This window comes from Fistularia commersonii, chromosome 19, assembly GCF_037954325.1.
Source record: "Fistularia commersonii isolate RoL2024-O1a breed Wild chromosome 19, RoL_Fcom_v1.0, whole genome shotgun sequence".
NCBI lineage: Eukaryota > Metazoa > Chordata > Actinopteri > Syngnathiformes > Fistulariidae > Fistularia > Fistularia commersonii.
Window position 1 is genome coordinate 6452462 of NC_141302.1, and position 18676 is coordinate 6471137.

At 40.2% G+C, this 18676-nt stretch overlaps 3 protein-coding genes across 4 annotated transcripts; 1 reads left to right on the plus strand and 2 right to left on the minus strand.

The window, feature by feature from the left end:
• The first annotated feature begins 757 nt into the window (after window positions 1-757).
• LOC147223576 (eukaryotic translation initiation factor 5A-1) lies at window positions 758-8094 on the plus strand. 2 transcript variants are annotated; one of them, XM_086166495.1, is made up of 6 exons: window positions 758-1151; window positions 3438-3610; window positions 3941-4045; window positions 5776-5907; window positions 6428-6500; window positions 7530-8094. In XM_086166495.1, the coding sequence occupies exons 2-5, from the start codon at window positions 3443-3445 to the stop codon at window positions 6488-6490; spliced, it is 468 nt and encodes a 155-aa protein (XP_086022621.1). In that variant the 5' UTR covers window positions 758-1151; window positions 3438-3442; the 3' UTR covers window positions 6491-6500; window positions 7530-8094. The 2 variants fall into 2 exon arrangements, with proteins under 2 accessions (XP_086022621.1, XP_086022622.1); XM_086166496.1 differs by having other exon boundaries at window positions 777-1151; window positions 3441-3610.
• Window positions 8095-8370: 276 nt separating this feature from the next.
• On the minus strand, window positions 8371-13893 carry gps2 (G protein pathway suppressor 2). The gene is made up of 11 exons (XM_086166493.1): window positions 13753-13893; window positions 13235-13352; window positions 12315-12424; window positions 12105-12217; window positions 11921-12000; window positions 11739-11818; window positions 11439-11610; window positions 11209-11292; window positions 10562-10638; window positions 9932-10027; window positions 8371-9547 (listed from the first exon to the last, which is right to left on the minus strand). Exons 2-11 carry the CDS (start codon window positions 13326-13328, stop codon window positions 9455-9457), a joined length of 999 nt encoding a protein of 332 aa, XP_086022619.1. The 5' UTR covers window positions 13329-13352; window positions 13753-13893; the 3' UTR covers window positions 8371-9454.
• Window positions 13894-14420: 527 nt separating this feature from the next.
• Window positions 14421-18663, minus strand: LOC147223578 (gamma-aminobutyric acid receptor-associated protein). The gene is made up of 4 exons (XM_086166498.1): window positions 18402-18663; window positions 17145-17223; window positions 15435-15553; window positions 14421-15324 (listed from the first exon to the last, which is right to left on the minus strand). The coding sequence occupies exons 1-4, from the start codon at window positions 18489-18491 to the stop codon at window positions 15244-15246; spliced, it is 369 nt and encodes a 122-aa protein (XP_086022624.1). The 5' UTR covers window positions 18492-18663; the 3' UTR covers window positions 14421-15243.
• Window positions 18664-18676: the final 13 nt, after the last annotated feature.

The following is an 18676-nucleotide window of genomic DNA, read 5'->3' on the forward strand; positions in this document are numbered from 1 at the left end:
TTGACACCTTAGATACTGATTTAGAGGCTCAAAGTGGCAATTGAGTTGAAATATTGGAATGCATAAAACTCTTTTGTAAAAGCCCGTTTTTTTCACACTATAACCCTGAATGGAATTTTAACATGTTGATTTAGTGTATCATTTGATTGGGTAAATATCTGCACTGTAGTGTTTTTCTAGAGATGAGATGAGAACAACTAGATTAGTATTCATTAGATATATTACATTGTTTTTTGCAAACAAATCACCTTTATGAAAACATTGATCAATGTGTCATATATAAAAGAGCTGAGCGGTCTGTAGTGCCTTCATTCCCAACAGGAAACCAACAATGTCATGAGGCTGGTCAAAGGTTGTGATGTTGCTATAAGTCATCAGACTTAAGAGACATAATACAGCTGATGTAGTGGGTATTTTTTTCAAGCAATTCTTGTATCCAACCAAAGCCAGCCTTGTCCATACCACCACATAGAACATCCTCAGAATGTGTTTAACTCTAAATGTGGACATTTTTCCAGTCCCAAATGACAGTAATGACATACAATGCACTACAATCAACAATGCATAGTTGCTCCACTTATGGAAATTAGTGAGTTGAGAGCATTGAGCTCTATTCGCCTTGGCTTTAGCAAACCGTTACATCAAGCAGACTGGCATCACGGCATAATGAATATAAAACGAAGTGTCGTTTTTATTCTGACAGGACGAGGGGAAGTCGTGCGTTCATGTTTGGCCTCTAGCTTGATGCTCAGACGACGGTGACGAGTTGGATGAGAGGGAGCAGGGAGAAGGTGGAGTGCAGGCTGAGGCTACAGACGCGGCACATACAGCGGAGTTTGGGGCTGCGTCTCTCCTCGGCCGGGCAACTCGTCTTGATGGTCGTGCGCCTCGGGTTCGGGTCAGCCGCAGTCAGGTTCTCAATCTTGGGAGGGGGCGAGAGGAGAGCGGATAGGACTGCGATGAACGCGAAATAGGGAGAGAAAACGGGTATCTGAAATAAAAAGGGAGCGACATCGCAAACGAGCCGCCCAGGAGGAGACAGACTCCGGCCAGACGACCCGTTAGCTCGAAGGAGGCGAACGAGGGGAGGCCAAATTTAAAAGAAGAATAAAACAAAAAATTAAAGAAGAGAGGAGACCTTTATCACCAGGGTAAGTTTGCTATCAAAACATCGAATGGACGGGGCGTGTTTGCGCCTGAGCAGACGGGTCATCCAATGCACATGCCTGGTTTAAAACCCGATCCAGCGATAATATCCGCCGGCTTTGGCACAGAATCCTCCGGCAAATCTGAGCTCATGTTAGGGCCATTATTCTCCAAATACGTAGAGAAAGAGAGAGAGAAAACCTTGTTATATGATTATCAGAAGTTTTTCGTATCTTAGCTAAATTTGACATTTGCCGTGACTTCTTATCCCTCGCCTACGCTGTTAGCAAGAAACTTAGACGTAAATCAGCTGGACTGTCGTTAAACGGTCTCCGCCGGGGCCAGCACTATTAGCTTAGTCATTACTGTTAAGTTACACAACCGGGCTAAAATTCACACAACTTCCAAATGTTGTGAGCATAATACGCAGCCAATGACATTTTGTCGTTTTTTGCGCTCACGGTGAAATGTCTCTAAAAATCGGTCATTTTGGCATGTGGAATCGATCGTCGTTACCCGAAGGGCCTCGGCCTGCGAGCGGTCAGTGCGCATGGATGCGGCGACATGGACCATCCGTTAGACGTTACCGACGACGGGCCGTGTCACGTCTTTGACGTACTAGGCCGCAGACTCCCCCAACACTGCGGGCAAATGGTTCTTACGGGGAGAAAAAAAAGGAAATAAACAAACACACGAAAAGAAATAAAGCTTCACCTCGCTGAGGTGTTCTGTTGAGTTCACGTCACGCAGGCGTGAGTAAGTGACGGCCGCCCTCGCACCGTTATACAAGTCTTATCGGGTTGGTAGACCCGCCGTTTAACGTTTTACTCGGTAACCGGTCGACTTAAACCCGAAACCGAAGAGCGGAGCAACTCACAAATGGGACTTAAAAGTTGCTGTTTCTTAAGGGTCAATTAAAGGGGGTGTAGCTTCAACCGTCCCCGTTAACTTCCCGTCGGAAGGCTCGCTTGTACTCGTGGCAGGTCGCTGCTCCGCGCGGAACTTTAACCGTTAGCTTATCGCGGTGATGCTAACGGCATCAAGAAGCCGTTCAATTGCATGCTCCCCCTCCCCGTGGCCCCGGGCTTGTTTTGGCCGACAGTTGCCGCTTGTTTATCCGCGTTGCTCAGCGTGGCCCCCGTTCGCTCCTTCCCCGTGGGTGGAGACCACCCGGCGGCGCTTTGAATCGAGGCTGTGGTTTCCACTGACTGCTCCCATCCCCGTTCCCACAGCTGGCGCCCACGGGCCACGCTTACATTTCCGCCAGCTAACAAAATAAAGCAGAGCATCTTCCGAAAGCAGGTCAGATCAAAACAATCCCATTAGAAACCTGTTGGAAGAGGAGGGATAGAACGACATGAGGATAGAACACGTTCAGTCAATAGTCCTGCGTAGGTCATTACTAGTGTGGGTATGACAACACACCACACTCAGATGTCCTATTGACTGAATGTTTTGAGTTTTAAAAAATATGTTGTAAAAAATAACTTGCATTCGATTGGGTTGTACTTAGTGATGTGTGCCCTTGGTACGGCGTTTCAGCATTTACATCTATTCTCTTTTGCAGAATAAATATAATGTTTGGGTTACACGTTGCGTGTCCCCTTGCAGCAAGAATGTCCCTGGTTTGATTCCCACATGTGGCCTCTCTGTGCAGTTTGCATGTTCTTCCCGTGTCTGCGTGGGTTTCGTCCGGGTTCTACGGTTTCATCCCACAGCCCAAAACATGCATTAGGTTGTTGGCAAATGCGTGAGTGAGAGAGTGAATGATAGTTTGTCTCTCTGTGATGTACGAATAAGAGAGTTAATGTTTGTATGCGTCTATATGTGGCCTTGTGATCGACTTGCAACCAGTCCAGGGTGAACCCTGCCTCTCACTCAAGGACAGTCGGTAATAGGCTCCAGCACCCCTGCAACCCTGAGTGCTGGACAAGCATTACAGATAATAACTGAATAACACATTGTGGCACTTCTTCTAGCCATACTACAATGATTTGCCCTGACCAGCACAGCATTTTGACAATTTGTTGATAGTCAGTACACTAAAGAGACATGCAGTAAGATTTTGCTGTTTTCTGTAAACAGTTACATTCCAGGTATCATGTGTAGCTCACGTGACACTGGATTGAATAAATACACGCTCTGGGGTGATAATCACAGTCTCGCTGCATCCTGGTAAAGGTGATGTTTTTTTGTGATATTGTAATTGGTCATGCAAGGACAGATAAGGCTGTTTGAATGTGTGTGTGTAATGACTGTCTGTGTGTGTGTGTGTGTGTGCTCCTCCACAGCAGCAATGGCAGATGCAGAGCTGGACTTCCAAACAGGTGATGCTGGGGCTTCTGCCACCTACCCCATGCAGTGCTCTGCTTTGCGCAAAAATGGCTTTGTTGTGCTGAAAGGCCGACCATGCAAGATAGTCGAGATGTCCACCTCCAAGACTGGCAAGCACGGACATGCTAAGGTCTGTAAAAAGCTGCGCAGTGACGGAGAGCTGCACTATTAATTGAAAGACAAGTTTTTAAGAAAGCAGGAATATCAGAGGAGATGCCAGCGAGTTACTTATGACTGCTACATGAAAATATGGTCACATCATACTTTTGCCTAACTTACACAGCATCCCTCTCTAAGGTACTTTGTAGACAGGATACTAAATATTTAATCTTGCAAATCAATAGAATAAAGATTTTGTTTTAACTCCAGTCAAATGGATTATTTATTAATTCGTCTTCTGTTTTAGCCATGAACACTTAAAGAACTGACTGTTCTTCCTCTCTCTGTTGCGTGCGTGTAGGTGCACTTGGTTGGTATCGACATCTTTTCTGGTAAGAAGTATGAAGATATTTGTCCCTCCACCCATAACATGGATGTCCCTAACATCAAGAGAATGGATTACCAGGTGAAAACCTTTGGATTACTTATTCAGTGATGGGTTTTGTTGAGCTCTTACAAGTGTGTGTGTGATATACTCAGGATGCAGAGCTTCACAATAAGATGCTCGTTTCAACATAAAAACAATTTGTTTGTCACTGAACAAAACCACCTCAAAAAATGAGGGATGTTGTTATGTGATGTGATGTGGCGGTAGAAAGTTAGAGCCACATTTCTTTGTAAGGAAATTATCTTTTCTCAAGATCACTCCAAAATTCAGGAATTCTGTATTTCGCTCTCAAAAGCACTTCTGTTGAGTCTTGTTACTACTAATCATTCAACAGAACCAACATTGTTCTGTCTGTTTCGAAACGTGAACTGTTCCAGAATATCTCTTCATGGATGCTTTCAGCAGGTTGGAAGTCACATTAAGAAGATTGTTATTGAGAATTAGCTGACAAATCATTGTATGAATGAGATGGCAGCTTCCACTGCAGCTAAGTTTCAGTAAATTTTTCATTTTAATTGCCAAAAGCATACAGGATGTGTAACTGTTTAGTTCGCAGAGAGCATTCTGGTTTTAACACTTCTTTGATTTTTTTAAAATTGAAATTATCGAGTTAAGAAGACCATAATTTCAATGAAAAATAACATGCATGAACAGTCCCGAGTCGTGATTTGATTGTCTGTAGAGTCAACTTACCGTGCCGATTTTCTAAAGGTTTGCATTATGCGAACATAGAAACCTGCAGTATCAGCGTGTCAGGATGGCAAGGCGATGCAAATTTATTTATAGCACCCCATCCTTCACAAATTGACTCAGTGCTTTTGCAGAAACACAATTAATCGAGAAACATAAAATATTTACTATAAAGGTGCCCAAGAGCTACGAATGGAAACACTAACATCACAAGTCTAGCTGTAACTATTACTTATTATTCAGCCTAAAAAAACATGCTTGAGGGAAACAGTTGAACTCCAGCTTAGATTTGAATATTTATTCAAGGTTCTTTTTCATGTATTATTTGCCTATGGTAATAAGATAACAGATTTTATCACAGTAATTATTGCGACAGCTTCAAAACATAATCAGACATGTGTCCTTGGTGTTTGAGTGTGTTGCTGACGGATCACATACTTACTATCCTTCGGCTTCCCAAGTGCTTATTGATTGTTTGCATTTGTTCTATGGCAAACAATAAATCACTCCTTTTTTTGATTCAAGGTGCTTCATATTTTGATCAATTTTGTAATTATTGTATGGCCACTTGGAAACCTGTACCTTACCCCTGCCCCCCAGTGGTCCTAAAAGAGACAAATTAACCTTTGAATCATAAAACGTTCACCCCGGCAATTGTACTGGGATATATAAATGGTTCTGTGTGTAAGGGAGACACATTTTAAATGATGAATATACGCCTGATAGAAGACAGCTAATAGAATACCTTGTCCTGTTGTAATTCTTCGGCTCATATAGATTTACAGTAGCTCTGCTTGTCCTCGCTGACTCTCAGTCTGTCATGAAAACTGAAATGGGATTTGTTGCCTCCTCTGCTCATGCCGGTCTTGGAAAATGCCAATATTTATGTGGATTGACGTGCATGTTTTCTTAGTTAACAACAGTTTCATGCATTCATACTTCTCAACTGGCCTTGTGACTTTCCTTCTTTGTGAGTCAGTGTTCCGTTATAAACCCTACCTTCTTTTATTTCTCATATCACATCCATGACATTCCCACCTCTGTCGCTCTACTTTCAGCTCATTGGGATCCAGGATGGCTACCTGTCCCTACTCCAAGATAGTGGGGAGGTTAGAGAGGACCTGAAAATCCCAGATGGAGACCTGGGGAAAGAGATAGAGAGCAAGCATGATGCTGGAGAAGAGATCCTGGTCTGTACTGTCACATTGTCTCACTTTCTCTGAAAAACTGGAGGAGATAAGAAGTTTGTGATGCGATTAAATCTCAGTCATTCATGAGAAAATGATTATATCATCCTTGATTCATTGGGTTTTGGCCTTGTGATGCACAAAAAAAAAGTGTACAGCTCCAGTCATCAAGTTTGCTTAGTTGGCGGCATCTGAATTCATCTTAAGTGATTGATAGCCTTTTTAAGCAATTAGAATCTAAAAACAGAAGATTGAATTTTTAGGTAACACTAGATCAAAACATTGTCAAGTGTTGTGTGATACATGTAATAAGAATATTTTAGTGCAGCCCGCACACTAAATTTTATTAATTGCTTTGAAAATAAAAATTTTGAGGAACTTTTAACCAATTTTTTTCTAAACATGCCACAATAAAAGACCTTTTGCCACTGGTTAATAGGAAACTGCAGGTCCTGGACTTAAGGGGAAAAAAAACGTTAACACGAGGCACATGAATAAATCTGGTTTTATTTGACTCTTTCAGATCACTGTTCTAAATGCAATGGATGAAGAAGCAGCAATTGGCATTAAAGCCTTGGGTAAATAAGCCACTGCAGGTAAATACAGAGCTACAGCTGTATCATCACCCCCAACTACCGCCTGACCTAAGCCTGCCTGAGGAGGAGCGTGCACGCACAGGCGTGTGAGCGAGTGTGCATGTGTGTGTGTTGCAGCACAAACCACCATCATGTGCCGTGCCAATGCTGTGTGTGCGTGCGCGTGTAATGTCATGTACAGTTTGTCGTTCATCAGTGGAGCAAGGGGGAGGCAACTCCATTCAACAAGATCTTGAGGCTCTCACTGAAGTTTGATGTTTCAATTCTACCTTGGGTATTCAGTAGAATTTTAAGAGATGCCATTTTAAACATGTCAAGTATATTTACCACCATGCTTACACATTATACTGGAAATATATGTGCTTTTTCATATTATTGCATTGCACAATCATGTTATATGTGTATATTTGTTTGAACTGGACATATTAGAAATGAACTTGTATTTAGAAGCGGATGAAATGTAGCTAATTTAATGAGTATTTCGAAATTTGTACGAAGTGATGGATACTGAGCTGTGTGCTTATGTGGATTTGCCTACCCCTTAATGTACCCTAATGTACATTTTGATAACACTATAATGAGCATGTGTATCATTTCTATGTAGCATCATCAAGTATAAATGAGAGCTGGTGGCTCATATTGTATTTTGAGCACATGTATTTTTTTTTCCTCTTGTGGGTTGCACTTCAATTTATAGCCTGATATAATATTACAGTGTGCATGAGTTGTACTTATAAAAAAAAAAAAAACAACAACAAAAAAACAATTCTGCTCGTAGTATCAATGTAAACCATTTTATGCACTTTCTTACCTTCTCATTGTGGGCTGTAGAATGAAGTGTCCACAATATAATCATGTTCCAAGTGGTCTGTTGTGCACTGTTTCCTCTTAGGAGGCTGAGCAGTTAGGTCAAAACAGTAATTGTCATATTAAAATATCTTGCCCTCGTGTCTCTTTCTAATCTTTCCTTTCTGCCTTCTGATTTTTCTTCCCTCCTTTTCTTCTCACTCCTCCCCCCTTTTGTTTCAGGGGCAAACAAGATGCACTGGACCTGGGGGAAAAGGAGGGGATGTTGCCTCGTTAATGCTATCCACTCTCTTTTTCTTTCTTTTTGTCTTTTTCATACTGTCTCCCTCACTGTCTTCTGGCACTCCTTTGGGTTCAATTAGAGAAGATCTTTGTTCAGTAAATTGGAATCTGTAAACATTCTCTATGTACATGCACACTATACTCCCATGTTTGGGAACTGATGAACAGATATTAAAAAAATGGTCAAAGTGAAGAGGAAGGTCTCTAGTGATGGAGTAGGTCTAACTACCTACACCAGCAGAAAGGTGGTGAAATGTCACATCTGTTTGTCAATGTTCCCCATTTTGATCAAGGGCTTCAACTCTAAAATCTGCATTGGTCCGTTGAGGCTTGTTCACTGTATGTGCCACGCAGGACTGGTACTGGATATGAGACAAGGGATTGTCTTCTCTGTATGGCACATTTCTTTTTTGTGGTTCATCTGAACAAGAACCTCCCCTTGATATTTTATTTACTGGAGCATCCATCACATGAAACTTCCATTAAACAAACTACCAACATAGCATCCCAAGATTCAGTTTCTTTCTGTTTGAAGGGTTAAAATGTGTTCCTATGGGTGTTAAGAGACTCTTAAAACTCGTGTGTACAAGTTGTATGTCTCTAAGACGTCCAGCGTTACAGGCCTCTACACAGGCATTGTGGAGAAATGACTGGAGGGGAGTGTTACTTGGGCTTCTCTTAGCAGACAGGCTGTGGCAGACCGGTAGCTTTACTCTGTTCTTTGAGCAAGTCAAAACTGTGCAGATTGTCTCCTAAAAATAAAGACTCAAACTCTCAGGCGTGGTGTTTGCTTATCGTTTTATTAGGCAACATCAATGCTTTAAAATGTCAGATTTTTGCCGCTAACTGTATCGGAGAGATGTGTCATCTCAGGACCCCAGGGAGTCGAACGTGATTAGCTAGAAACTCAGACACATAGCTCTTTATATGAAGTCAGTTATTAGTTCTAAAACTCTTAACAGTTCGTGAGTGTGTCTGCGTGTGTGTGTGACCTGGCGCACTCATTACTCAGTCAAGTGAACATCTCTTACATTGTTTGCTGGTTTAAAAGAAGGGCTGAGCAATATGGAGTAAGGATGGCATGATTTATATCACAATGTCTGTCTGCTTAGGTACATAAATGTGAAATATACAACATATCCTGACGTACCCAAACCTGATATTTGTCGGTTACACTTTTTTTTTCTTTTAAATGCACATATAAAAGCCTATGAAAACAAGATATCTTACAGTGTCACTGATCCCTCCTTTGCATTTCAAAAAATTTTTGAAAGAGTATTTAATCTTCTACTTCTTTCCTGGTTATTAATGTGTAACATATTTCCTATTTACTCAATTTGAGGCCAATCATTTCAAATAATTTCTAAACAAACTCACTACTGGCGTATCTGATGTTGACGACCTATAAATGAATTTAATGAGTAGCAAACAGTGGAGAGTTTCTGTTTGATGATTTTCAAAAAATTCACAAGCCCAATTGCTGCTCATATTAGTTATCTATGATATATTGCCCAGCACAATTTTAATCCCTCTTGGCCAAGAAAAAATACACAACTGAGACTCCCAGTGTGATAGTGAATGCGGGTATTTAAAGACTTTATACAACATATGAACAGTTTACTGCACATCACCTTCAGAGTCATTTTACAGTTTATTTTACAAATTCTTGTGTAAAGTTATGTAAAATCCAAAGCTAGATGTTTAAAGGAGCACACAATTTCAAAGACTGCTGTACAGGAAATATTATCCTTAGGGTGAAACCGATCTTCATGCCTGGGACCTTTAATGTAGCATTTGATCCACTACTGTTATGTTTATTAGCACGATGAGTTCCCAGTGGCAGTGAAGGCAGCTGTTGCCTTGAGTTACTTGCCGTGATGGTAGAACCTTTGACTGCTCTGGGTGTGGGGGAGGAAGCCATGGCGGGGAGCCCCCTGAGGAGAACTCTGGAATGGGGCCTGGCAATAGAAATATCCATTGTGTGTCAAGAAATAAAGTGCTTGGTAATAAAAGTTATCCCATCTGGCAACAGAATTAAGAATAATTTTTGAAGCCAACAGGAAGTGTAGGTCATGCTTCAAACCACATGGTGGCAGTATAAAGCTGTTAAGTAAATGAAGACTTCAGGCCTGTAAGTGAAGCAGGGAAGCAGCTGTGTATCAGCTGTAAATGTCTAAACCATGATATCCATTATTACATAGTCTTGTTTTTAGACAATGCAGTTTGAAGTAAGGTCACCATCAGCCACTACAGTTCCATCTGATAATTTTCAAGTATTAAGAGCCAACATCCAGAAGAGTGTCATGTCAAATTGATATGCATGTGTGTGTATAGAGGTTCACCTTTGCTGTGGGAATTTGGACTGCCATCGATGGTGTTGGCAGCAAACCTGGAGCAGAAGGATGCATGGCAGGGGGGTGCATTGGCCTCAAAGCACCCTGGGAAATTTACAAAGTGAGACACAGCATGAAAATTGTGTAATGAGATATGTAGGTGATTAAGGGCAACTTTTCACATTTAATTACTGTATTTTCTGCACTATAAGGCGCACCTGAAAGCCTTTGATTTTCTTAAAAACCAACAATGAGGCTTATAATGCGGTGCGCCTTATATGTGGAACAATATTGAGCCACAAGAGATCTCGTAACTATGGAAAGCAGCTGCAACTCCATTTTCTCCTGTAGAAGAAGTAGCGCATGGTGCGTGCTGGGATATATGACTGCGCGAAGCAGGCACTTTCATTTCCATTGTGTGTGTGTGTGTGTGTGTGTGTGTGTGTGTGTGTGTGTGTGTGTGTGTGTGTGTGTGTGTGTGTGTGTGTGTGCGCGCGCGCACACGCGTTGCCGAAGTAGCAGCGGTAAAAACGGTAAAGGGGAATTCCAGTCCCACACCTGTCAGTTGTTAAATTGGGATCTCAGCTCTCAATGACAGAGACACAAGAATGGACTTTGACATACTACATTTGTTCTTACAGCATCAGTGAATCCTGATTGTTGGTTAGCATGTTCCAGCTGCTTCTGGAGCGGTATTCCAGCACCAGGGATATAGCCTGCATGCAAGAAAAAAAAATGCAGGTTTCATAAGAGACAGCTGCAACTCGTAGTCCTAACACATGCACAAATGCCTGTGAGGGTGTGTCAAATTATTTCATTTAAACAATTAATATTCTGGTCTGCGCAGTCCTGAGTTTCTGGAGTAAATCTGCAAACTCGTCTCTTGAGTGGGAGACATAAAATGTTTTCTGCAAAATATGATCGCAGGTATTGGACCTGAATCTAAGCAAATAAACCATCTGAAAGCAGCAAGACTCCGAGTTCCCTGAAGGGAAACAGGTGTAATTAATACAATAATGTTCATGGGGTCTCTTTTTCAAAGCATAAATGCTGACTGAATCTGTTTTACACACCCGCCTGTCTGAATGTCCTTCTGTCTGAAAAAATGCCCTTCATATAGAGGAAAGTATACTGGAACGAAAAAAATAAATAAAAGACCCACAATCTATGAATAAACAACATCTATCAACAGGCCCCGTAATAGGCTATTCTACGATTACACAGTAACTTGTACCTAACACTTACTAACACAGAAAACCAAACAGCAACATGAACACTGGACTGACCAGGCTGAGAGGTGAAATGACTGTGAACCGGGTAGCCAGGCTGCTGGTGAGGAAGATACTGCATCGCCTGAAAGGCAGACGCACCTGAGGGAGCAAGAACACACCTGGTTAGGAATTTCAGGGAAGCTATTATAACATTGATTAACACACAATTGAAAATCACAAACCAATCATTTTGTATTCTTCGGAAGACGTGTTATCCCTACTCTGTAAACTCAAAGCCTTTGTACCTCTGATCTGGGAGCTGCTTGCGAAACTGACTGGTACAGATGGTCCAGGAGCGTAGGAGGAGGGATGCTGGGCCTGGGCAACCCCGTATGGTTCATGTACTCCTTGGCCCCCACTGAACTGCCCATGCTCTGCCGAGCCTGAGCTGAATCCAGGTGTCTGATAGTGTCGTGTCTGCAACCAGAGGTGGACAGGGAGGAGGAAGAAATATTAAAGAAAAGAGAAAAAAAGGAGACATAACCAAAAATACTAAAGAAAAAATTACCCACAGAATTTTTAAATCTAAACATGTCCATACTCACAGGAATCACAGCAGCAGAGAACAGCTGTTTGCTCCGTTCTCCAAGCAGAGCACCGGGTCGACTGTGACTGACTGGACTGCCTAAGAGATGTCAAAGAGATATGCTGGGTGTTAATTCATTACGAAAAACAATAAAAAGCCTTTGTGGATGAAAAACAAGTTATCCTAATTAAGGGGACCTACCTTGAATGCTCAGGAGGTGCTGCCCTGCATGCATAGGAAGACTGGGCTGGTAGCTGGCTGATGTCAATGTTGTAATGTCACTAAGAGACAAAAAGAAAACGCGACTGAATTTCAGGAAAAGTGTTGATATATTCTCAAATAAGTCTGAAATGTATGCTGAGAAATGATATGATTCCATGCTTACCTCTGCTCTTTTCTCCGTCTCTTTTCCTCTTCATGGAGAACTTTCTTCAGTTGTAAAAACAGCTGGTGTTTCTCTTCCTGGAGTCCTTGAAGTTTTTCCCCCATTTTCATTACCTGATTATATTGGGATTAGAATGCACCACATTCAGTTACTGACTGTGAAATATATCGTAAAGGTCAAAGGTGTGTTTCTTTCTAATTATTTTCTCACCTGTTCTTTGGTTTCCTCCAAGGACATTCTCTCTTCTATTTCCTTAGTCCTCTTTCTCTCTTCCTCCTCCTTCATCTTCTGCTCCATCATTTTGTCCACTTCTTCCTCCTCTGAAAAATTATATTTTTGATAATAGTTACTTAGCAATGACACACATCAAATAAATCATTATCATACAGCTTGCTACGTTCCTTGCAATGGGCCATCAATCTGAAAAAAAAAAATAATACCACAGCCTGGCAATAAAATATTTATATAGCTTTTTTAATCTTTGTATTTTGATAAATAGAGCTTCAAGTTTATTTGTATTTGTCTTAATATAATGATTGAAAATATTACATTGTTTTTCAGGGTTGTGTTGTTTTGTGCTGGACAGTACAAAACAAAGGTGTCTGATGCACTACGCATCAAAATATCTGCTATTTTTGACATACATCACGGAGGAAAATCATTTGATATTAAATATATTTTCACAGCCCATGCAAATGTTTTAAGTAAAAGAAAGTAGCTTATTCAATTTGAACTTGATTCAGAATTTTGCTTTGTATGTATGTTATCAGTCCTCATAATATATTAACCTTCTTGATAAACAGAACATTTTCGATCACACGTCACGTGTTGTCATGGTGGCCTGATTGTTTTCTCATTTCCAGTTGATTTCTTTTTTACACTTTTAACAATGTTAAAGGCTGTCCCCATCTCCCAGTTCCAGTGAGTGGCTTGCATTGTTAATGCTGGACGGGTGATTTTGTTTTTGCCCCGCTGAAATCGTGGTGAGGCCGAAGAAAAACATGCTGCGCATCCGCTTCTGTGTGTAGATGTTCAGCTAGACCAGGGGATTGAAATCAACTGCCTACGTGGCTTTCACTACTTCCACTTTGTAACAGTCACAGCTCAAGAATAACGCAGTCGCCCCGCACCTTGTCTCTTGCGCTCCCTCTCCCGCATGATGTGTTTATGGAGGGCTCTCGCCATCGCGTTGGACAGCTTCGGTCTCTCCAACAGGGCGGGCATGGTGACAGGCAGTGGAGGGGCCAGCTGTTGGATATAAAAAAATCAGATCGGTTGGAAACTCGTGTCACGTTATTACGGCTTCCGCGAACTTCCAGGAACGCTGATAAACTTTAGCTGTAAGTTCACTCCATGGGGAAAAGGGCCCACATACAAGTAAGCTAGTTGCTACGTTAGCATCATTAACTTTACCTGTGATTAATAGATAACATGATGCGTCGTGACTCAAATAAATCTGAATGGGATTCAATTTTAATTCGTTTTTACTTCAGAGGGAGATATTAAAATGATAGGTTCCTTAATTTGATGTTTTCTTTCGGAAATGTTGGTAACGCTAGCTGGCTACTTCGCTAACTGCTACTACGCAGTTAGACAGCTGTTGTAACGCTACTAGTGTTGCAGAAAGGTGAAATGAAAGAAGTCTTACTTTTATTGTTTAGTTTGTCCTTTAATATGAAACGAACCGTCCAGCGGTCTAAATTTAAGGCCACGTAGATGTGTCTTGAGCAATTTAATAAAAATGAGCAAAGCCTCTTCCGCCAACATAAACAGAGGCGGTTTTCTGCCCGGGTGATAATGATGAACTTCCGGTGCTTGGTCGACTCTATAAAATTGCATCCTGGGAATCGTAGTATTTTTGTGTAGTCCTTTTTAAACGTTTCATTGCATTTTTATGTCTTAAAATGTCAAAGTGGTACGGTTAGACTTGAAATTCTTTGATATTGGATTGTCCTTAAAATAATGTAAATCCGATATTGCTAGTCATGTAACAATTCAATAAGCAATCATTTGGGTGTTGCAAGCAACAAGAATTGAAAAAGTATTAGTCAAATCTTGAATATCTGTATCAATTGACCCTGTGTATATATTCACGAATTCAGTCAAAATTAATCCAGCATAGCTAAAATAAGTCTCATGCTGTGTACCATACACCTTTGGATCCAATAAATAAAATGTACTTGATTTTTATGTGTCAGTTTGACTTCGTGTCTAGACTAGATTATTTCAGAACAGGCCTTTTATGAGTAAGACACAAGGAAATGTAGCATTTAAAATCCCCCCAATTCACCCCTCAATAAAGACAAGAAACACAGAGCTTTTCAACACATTTTATCATGTATGGTCATGAGTGGAGAGAAAGAGCCAGTAATGAAGCTGTAGAATTCAAATCATTTTTTTAAAAAAAGAAGACAAAACTTAAAAAAAGAAATTGCACTCAGCTTTACAATACCTTTAGTGATCAAGCCATCTAAAATTAACAATAACAACAATACCCAAAGTAGCAGTCAACATATGAGTCCTACCACTACAAGCAGAGGATGATTGCAAGTTTTACCATCTTCAGATGGAGAAAATGTTCAATTAACTTTCAAGGCCCAGTGAATTACCTTGCTGCATGACTTTTACCAAGAAAGGAACTAATACCAACCAGTCATCCTCCATATTTTCATATGCCATTAGAATTCTACTCTTAACACAATATTCCTTCAAGCCAACAAAACAGAACCACCAGTACTGTGGCTGTCTTGAATGCAAATCTGAGCGTACGTACGATGCTTTCTTTTTTTCCCCTTAACCCTTAAGTAATTTATAATTATGTCTTTTCTAACTTTTCAATTAATGTTTTTTTTTTTTCCCAGTAAAGCATTAGCAATTATGTCACAAGAAAAAATAACTGGCCATGAGACCACTTAACCAAATTAGTTACTAAGAAGAAAAGTGTAGGCAAAAACAGTTCAGAATAATAAAGACATAAATTGATGGGAGAAGAGTAAATGCATGGGTGATGAAAGTGCATTTGACATGTTTACGCTGATAACTCTAGGCTGCTGAGCTGGATTCAATATTTAAATGAATGAATGGCTGAGGTCTCAGAAAGGTGGGTAGTGGTTGGGTGGGGGTTGGGATGTTGGTGGGATCAGATTTCCCTTTGGCTGTTTCCGTACACACTCTCATCACTGTAGGCAATGTAGAGGAAAAAGTCCTCTTCGTGATGCTCCTGAGAATTAGAGAGGGAGAAAATAATATATACCATTAGAAGACTTACGAGTCTGCAACAAAAAGATAATACACTGATACCTGCAGCCGAAAAACAAATTTGTATCTTACCTGGTACAACAGTCCCATGGTAGCTGAGGTGGGTGGAATGACGTTGTTTACAAAGAAGAAGAGAGCATCCTCAGCCCGCAAGTGGATTCTTTTCCGGATGAGGAAGTAAAACTGGCCCACTGGAAAAAAAAAATCATCATAAAGATGATAATACTATGTGAATGGTATGGTTAGGTTTTAACTGATACCATAACAACATTTTGCATTACTTTACAAAATTACTTTCCAAAAAAGCGACAGTAAATTAAGTTTAATGTTGATGTATTTCAAAAGTCATGATTAGATGAGAATCTGCTGAACATGGAGAATTATGATAGACAATAACATTCAAATTTTTGTGAAAGCTCTAATTTCAGCAATTGCAAATATGATGACTTTGGATATTCTTTATTTTTTGATAATTTCTTTGTAACTTACAGGGTATTTACCAGTAATTGCTCATCAGTTTCTTGTGTTCTGAATTAAAAGTATCTGATAAATACTAATTATGAAAAGAAGCATGTGCGTGAACAAGACGAGCGCCTCTGTTGAAAGCAGTCTACCCTGAAGCACTGTTGAGAAACAAGGCACTTTAGATATTTGCCATCAGTAACATGGCTGATTTAGGGAGGTTTTTGAACACTCAGGGACATAATGTCGACCACAGAAAGATCAATTGGACTAACAACCTCAATATGGTCTTCCGATCAACCATGTACCTTAACACGTTCAAACTGACACTGCTAGTTTGACTGTATAGAGTATGACTAAATAGTCATCCTGTCCTTTGTTCCACTTTTCTTGTTCCCCACATCTCAAACTATTGAGTTTTATACTTTTTGAAATTGAATTTTTCTTCAGGGAAATTTTACCATAGTTAGCATCCACAAAGTCGCATTACTACAATAATCAGATTCTGAACTCCCTTGGTGTTTATTGCTTTCTACCTCAAATAAAGGCGTCAGTAGAAAAGTATAATTTTATCCCCTAAATGCTGTCTCCATGCTCTAATAGTTTAAACTTTCTTTACAAGCTGGACTCAGTGCAACAGTGTCGTTACAGTCCAACTCCGACATATAAATTCCCTCACATGTTAAAAGAATAGGCTCAACTACTTCAGTTTCACAGCAGTAATCACAGACCAGATGATGATGATGTATGATTTTTTTTCTGCTTTATTTATTTATTTTTTTAATCAAATCTGATTATCCATTAAAACAAACAAATAAATAAAGGTTGAGAATTAAATTATATCAATGTTGTAGCACATTGTGAGTTCCACTCCTGATTGTCAAAAGGGAACCGTGACATAAGAAAGTAGGATGACATGTAGGGAAACCAAGGTTTTAAGTCAAGGTGTGATGAGATTAAATACTGTGTGATGCCACAAGATATTTGTGTGCTAGAAAAAATTTGTGTACGGGACAAGGGTCGTTAATGTAAGATGGGTGGAGGGGCGCAAAAGGATGATTCAATATGATAATCATGATTTAAGTAGTATCAAATTATTCATGCACTTTTCTGTCAGTTATGAGGAAAAGAAATATATTCTGATGACAGAATGTTTTAAAGTTAGGCCAATAACTGTCAGCAACTCAATTAATCTGAAAAAAAAAATACTCTGTTTAAAATTAACTGTTTGTGATAAGTTCTAACTTGGATACAAGTGTTTGTTTCAATAACTGTTTGTTTCATTGTGTTTCGTTTATCAATGCTTTTCATTAAATTTACCTGTCAGATCGGAGGGAACAAGGTATTTCTTCTTGTCCAGGTCACCTATTCTGGCTTTGGGGGCTTTCTCCACAATAACCTGAACAACGAAAAAAAAAAAAGGTTGAAATATCTATCTATTTATACACACCCACCAAGAAAAATAAATATATTCAACCAAATCAAAGAGCTATTCTCAGAGCTTTCTCAGAAACAGGATCTGACACATTCAATGAATCATGGCAGATGCATTTAACACTAATGGGGCTTTCCATTACAACAAATATAAGGAGCCCCAGACCCACACCTTGTTTCTGATATAGAAAAAAAAAGTACCATAAATGGTACATACGTTCAACTTAATAAATGTTTAAACTATCCATCATCAGTTATATCTTAAGATCAAGCATACATATACTTTTAGATTGAACCTCATAGTTTTGGTTATCTCTTGTTCTAGTCAACATTTATATTGTTGCATAGCATTAAAAAACAAATACATGTTTTGTCTATTACATGAATAAGTAATAGACCAACCATTAATAGAGAAATTGTTTACTCAAGCAGCAGGTAATTATCAGACAGTCTCTCAAAGGAGCTGAACAATAATAAGTGGCGAGACTGGGCCACTGTTGTAGAGACGATCATGTTGAGAAAACAACTAGACACACAGAAAAATAAACGCTGAGCACATTATATTTCGGAAGGCTTCAAACCTGACGGTCCAGCTCGGTCAGTTTAAGGGCCAAAGGGCTTACATCGACCGTGAAGACCGTGAATACATCCATATCAAGCGAAGTAAACAAGCGTCTTCGTCTATTTATAGTTAAAGGTGCACCGCACTTCGCATTTCAGAATTCCGTTATTGCCTTCACCTACAACGAGCCATCTTCAGTCTGAACTGTAGACAGGTTGGGATTCAGCGTCATGTTTATATTCACAGAAATTACTACATTTAGCTCATACCTCTGTGATTTACCGCGTATCTCGCAATACAAAAACAAACATTATATGATGCTAAATTGCTAACATTAGCTGGCCTTTCAAGTGAGGCCGGAATTCATGGTGGTTAACCTCTACTAAGCGTTTGCTGTTTGCGAACGTGGCAAGCAACAAGAAGCATATGAACAAGTACATTTAGAACTGAAACACACAGCTGTGATCCTAAACCGTGTGTATCGACAGCCAACACGAGCAAAGGACCGTGAACGCCAGCAATGTAGTTAGCCGCGAATGGCAAACATTGACAGAACCTCCAAGCTAACGTTAGCTACTTACGGGTACTCTGTCCGGATACTTCTTTCTTATTTTCTCGCCTTCGGACCGCCTTTTCTCAAAGGGGTGCTCTTCTTTGTACTGAAACTTCATCGTTGAGAGAGATGACAGACAACACGTCGGTCACTCCGGAGTTCTTGCGATAATAGTTCTCTCACTGTCGAAATCGCTGACACACACGACGATAACAAACGTTGCTAACTAGCGCTAGCTCAACACAGCTGTTTTCCGAGTGCGACTGAGGCGGAGTGATACAATAACAATATGACGTATGCATC

Coding starts and splice junctions, on each gene's coding strand:
- LOC147223576 (XM_086166495.1), top strand. CDS start 3,443: ATGGCAGATGCAGAGCTGGACTTCCAAACAGGTGATGCTGGGGCTTCT. Junction 4,046..5,775: donor TCAAGAGAATGGATTACCAG/GTGAAAACCTTT, acceptor CTCTACTTTCAG/CTCATTGGGATCCAGGATGG. Junction 5,908..6,427: donor ATGCTGGAGAAGAGATCCTG/GTCTGTACTGTC, acceptor TGACTCTTTCAG/ATCACTGTTCTAAATGCAAT.
- gps2 (XM_086166493.1), bottom strand. CDS start 13,328: ATGCCCGCCCTGTTGGAGAGACCGAAGCTGTCCAACGCGATGGCGAGA. Junction 12,001..12,104: donor AGACGGAGAAAAGAGCAGAG/GTAAGCATGGAA, acceptor TTTGTCTCTTAG/TGACATTACAACATTGACAT. Junction 11,293..11,438: donor AAGCAGCTCCCAGATCAGAG/GTACAAAGGCTT, acceptor TTGCTCCCTCAG/GTGCGTCTGCCTTTCAGGCG.
- LOC147223578 (XM_086166498.1), bottom strand. CDS start 18,491: ATGAAGTTTCAGTACAAAGAAGAGCACCCCTTTGAGAAAAGGCGGTCC. Junction 17,224..18,401: donor AGTATCCGGACAGAGTACCC/GTAAGTAGCTAA, acceptor TTCGTTGTTCAG/GTTATTGTGGAGAAAGCCCC. Junction 15,554..17,144: donor TGTTCCCTCCGATCTGACAG/GTAAATTTAATG, acceptor TTTTTTTTCCAG/TGGGCCAGTTTTACTTCCTC.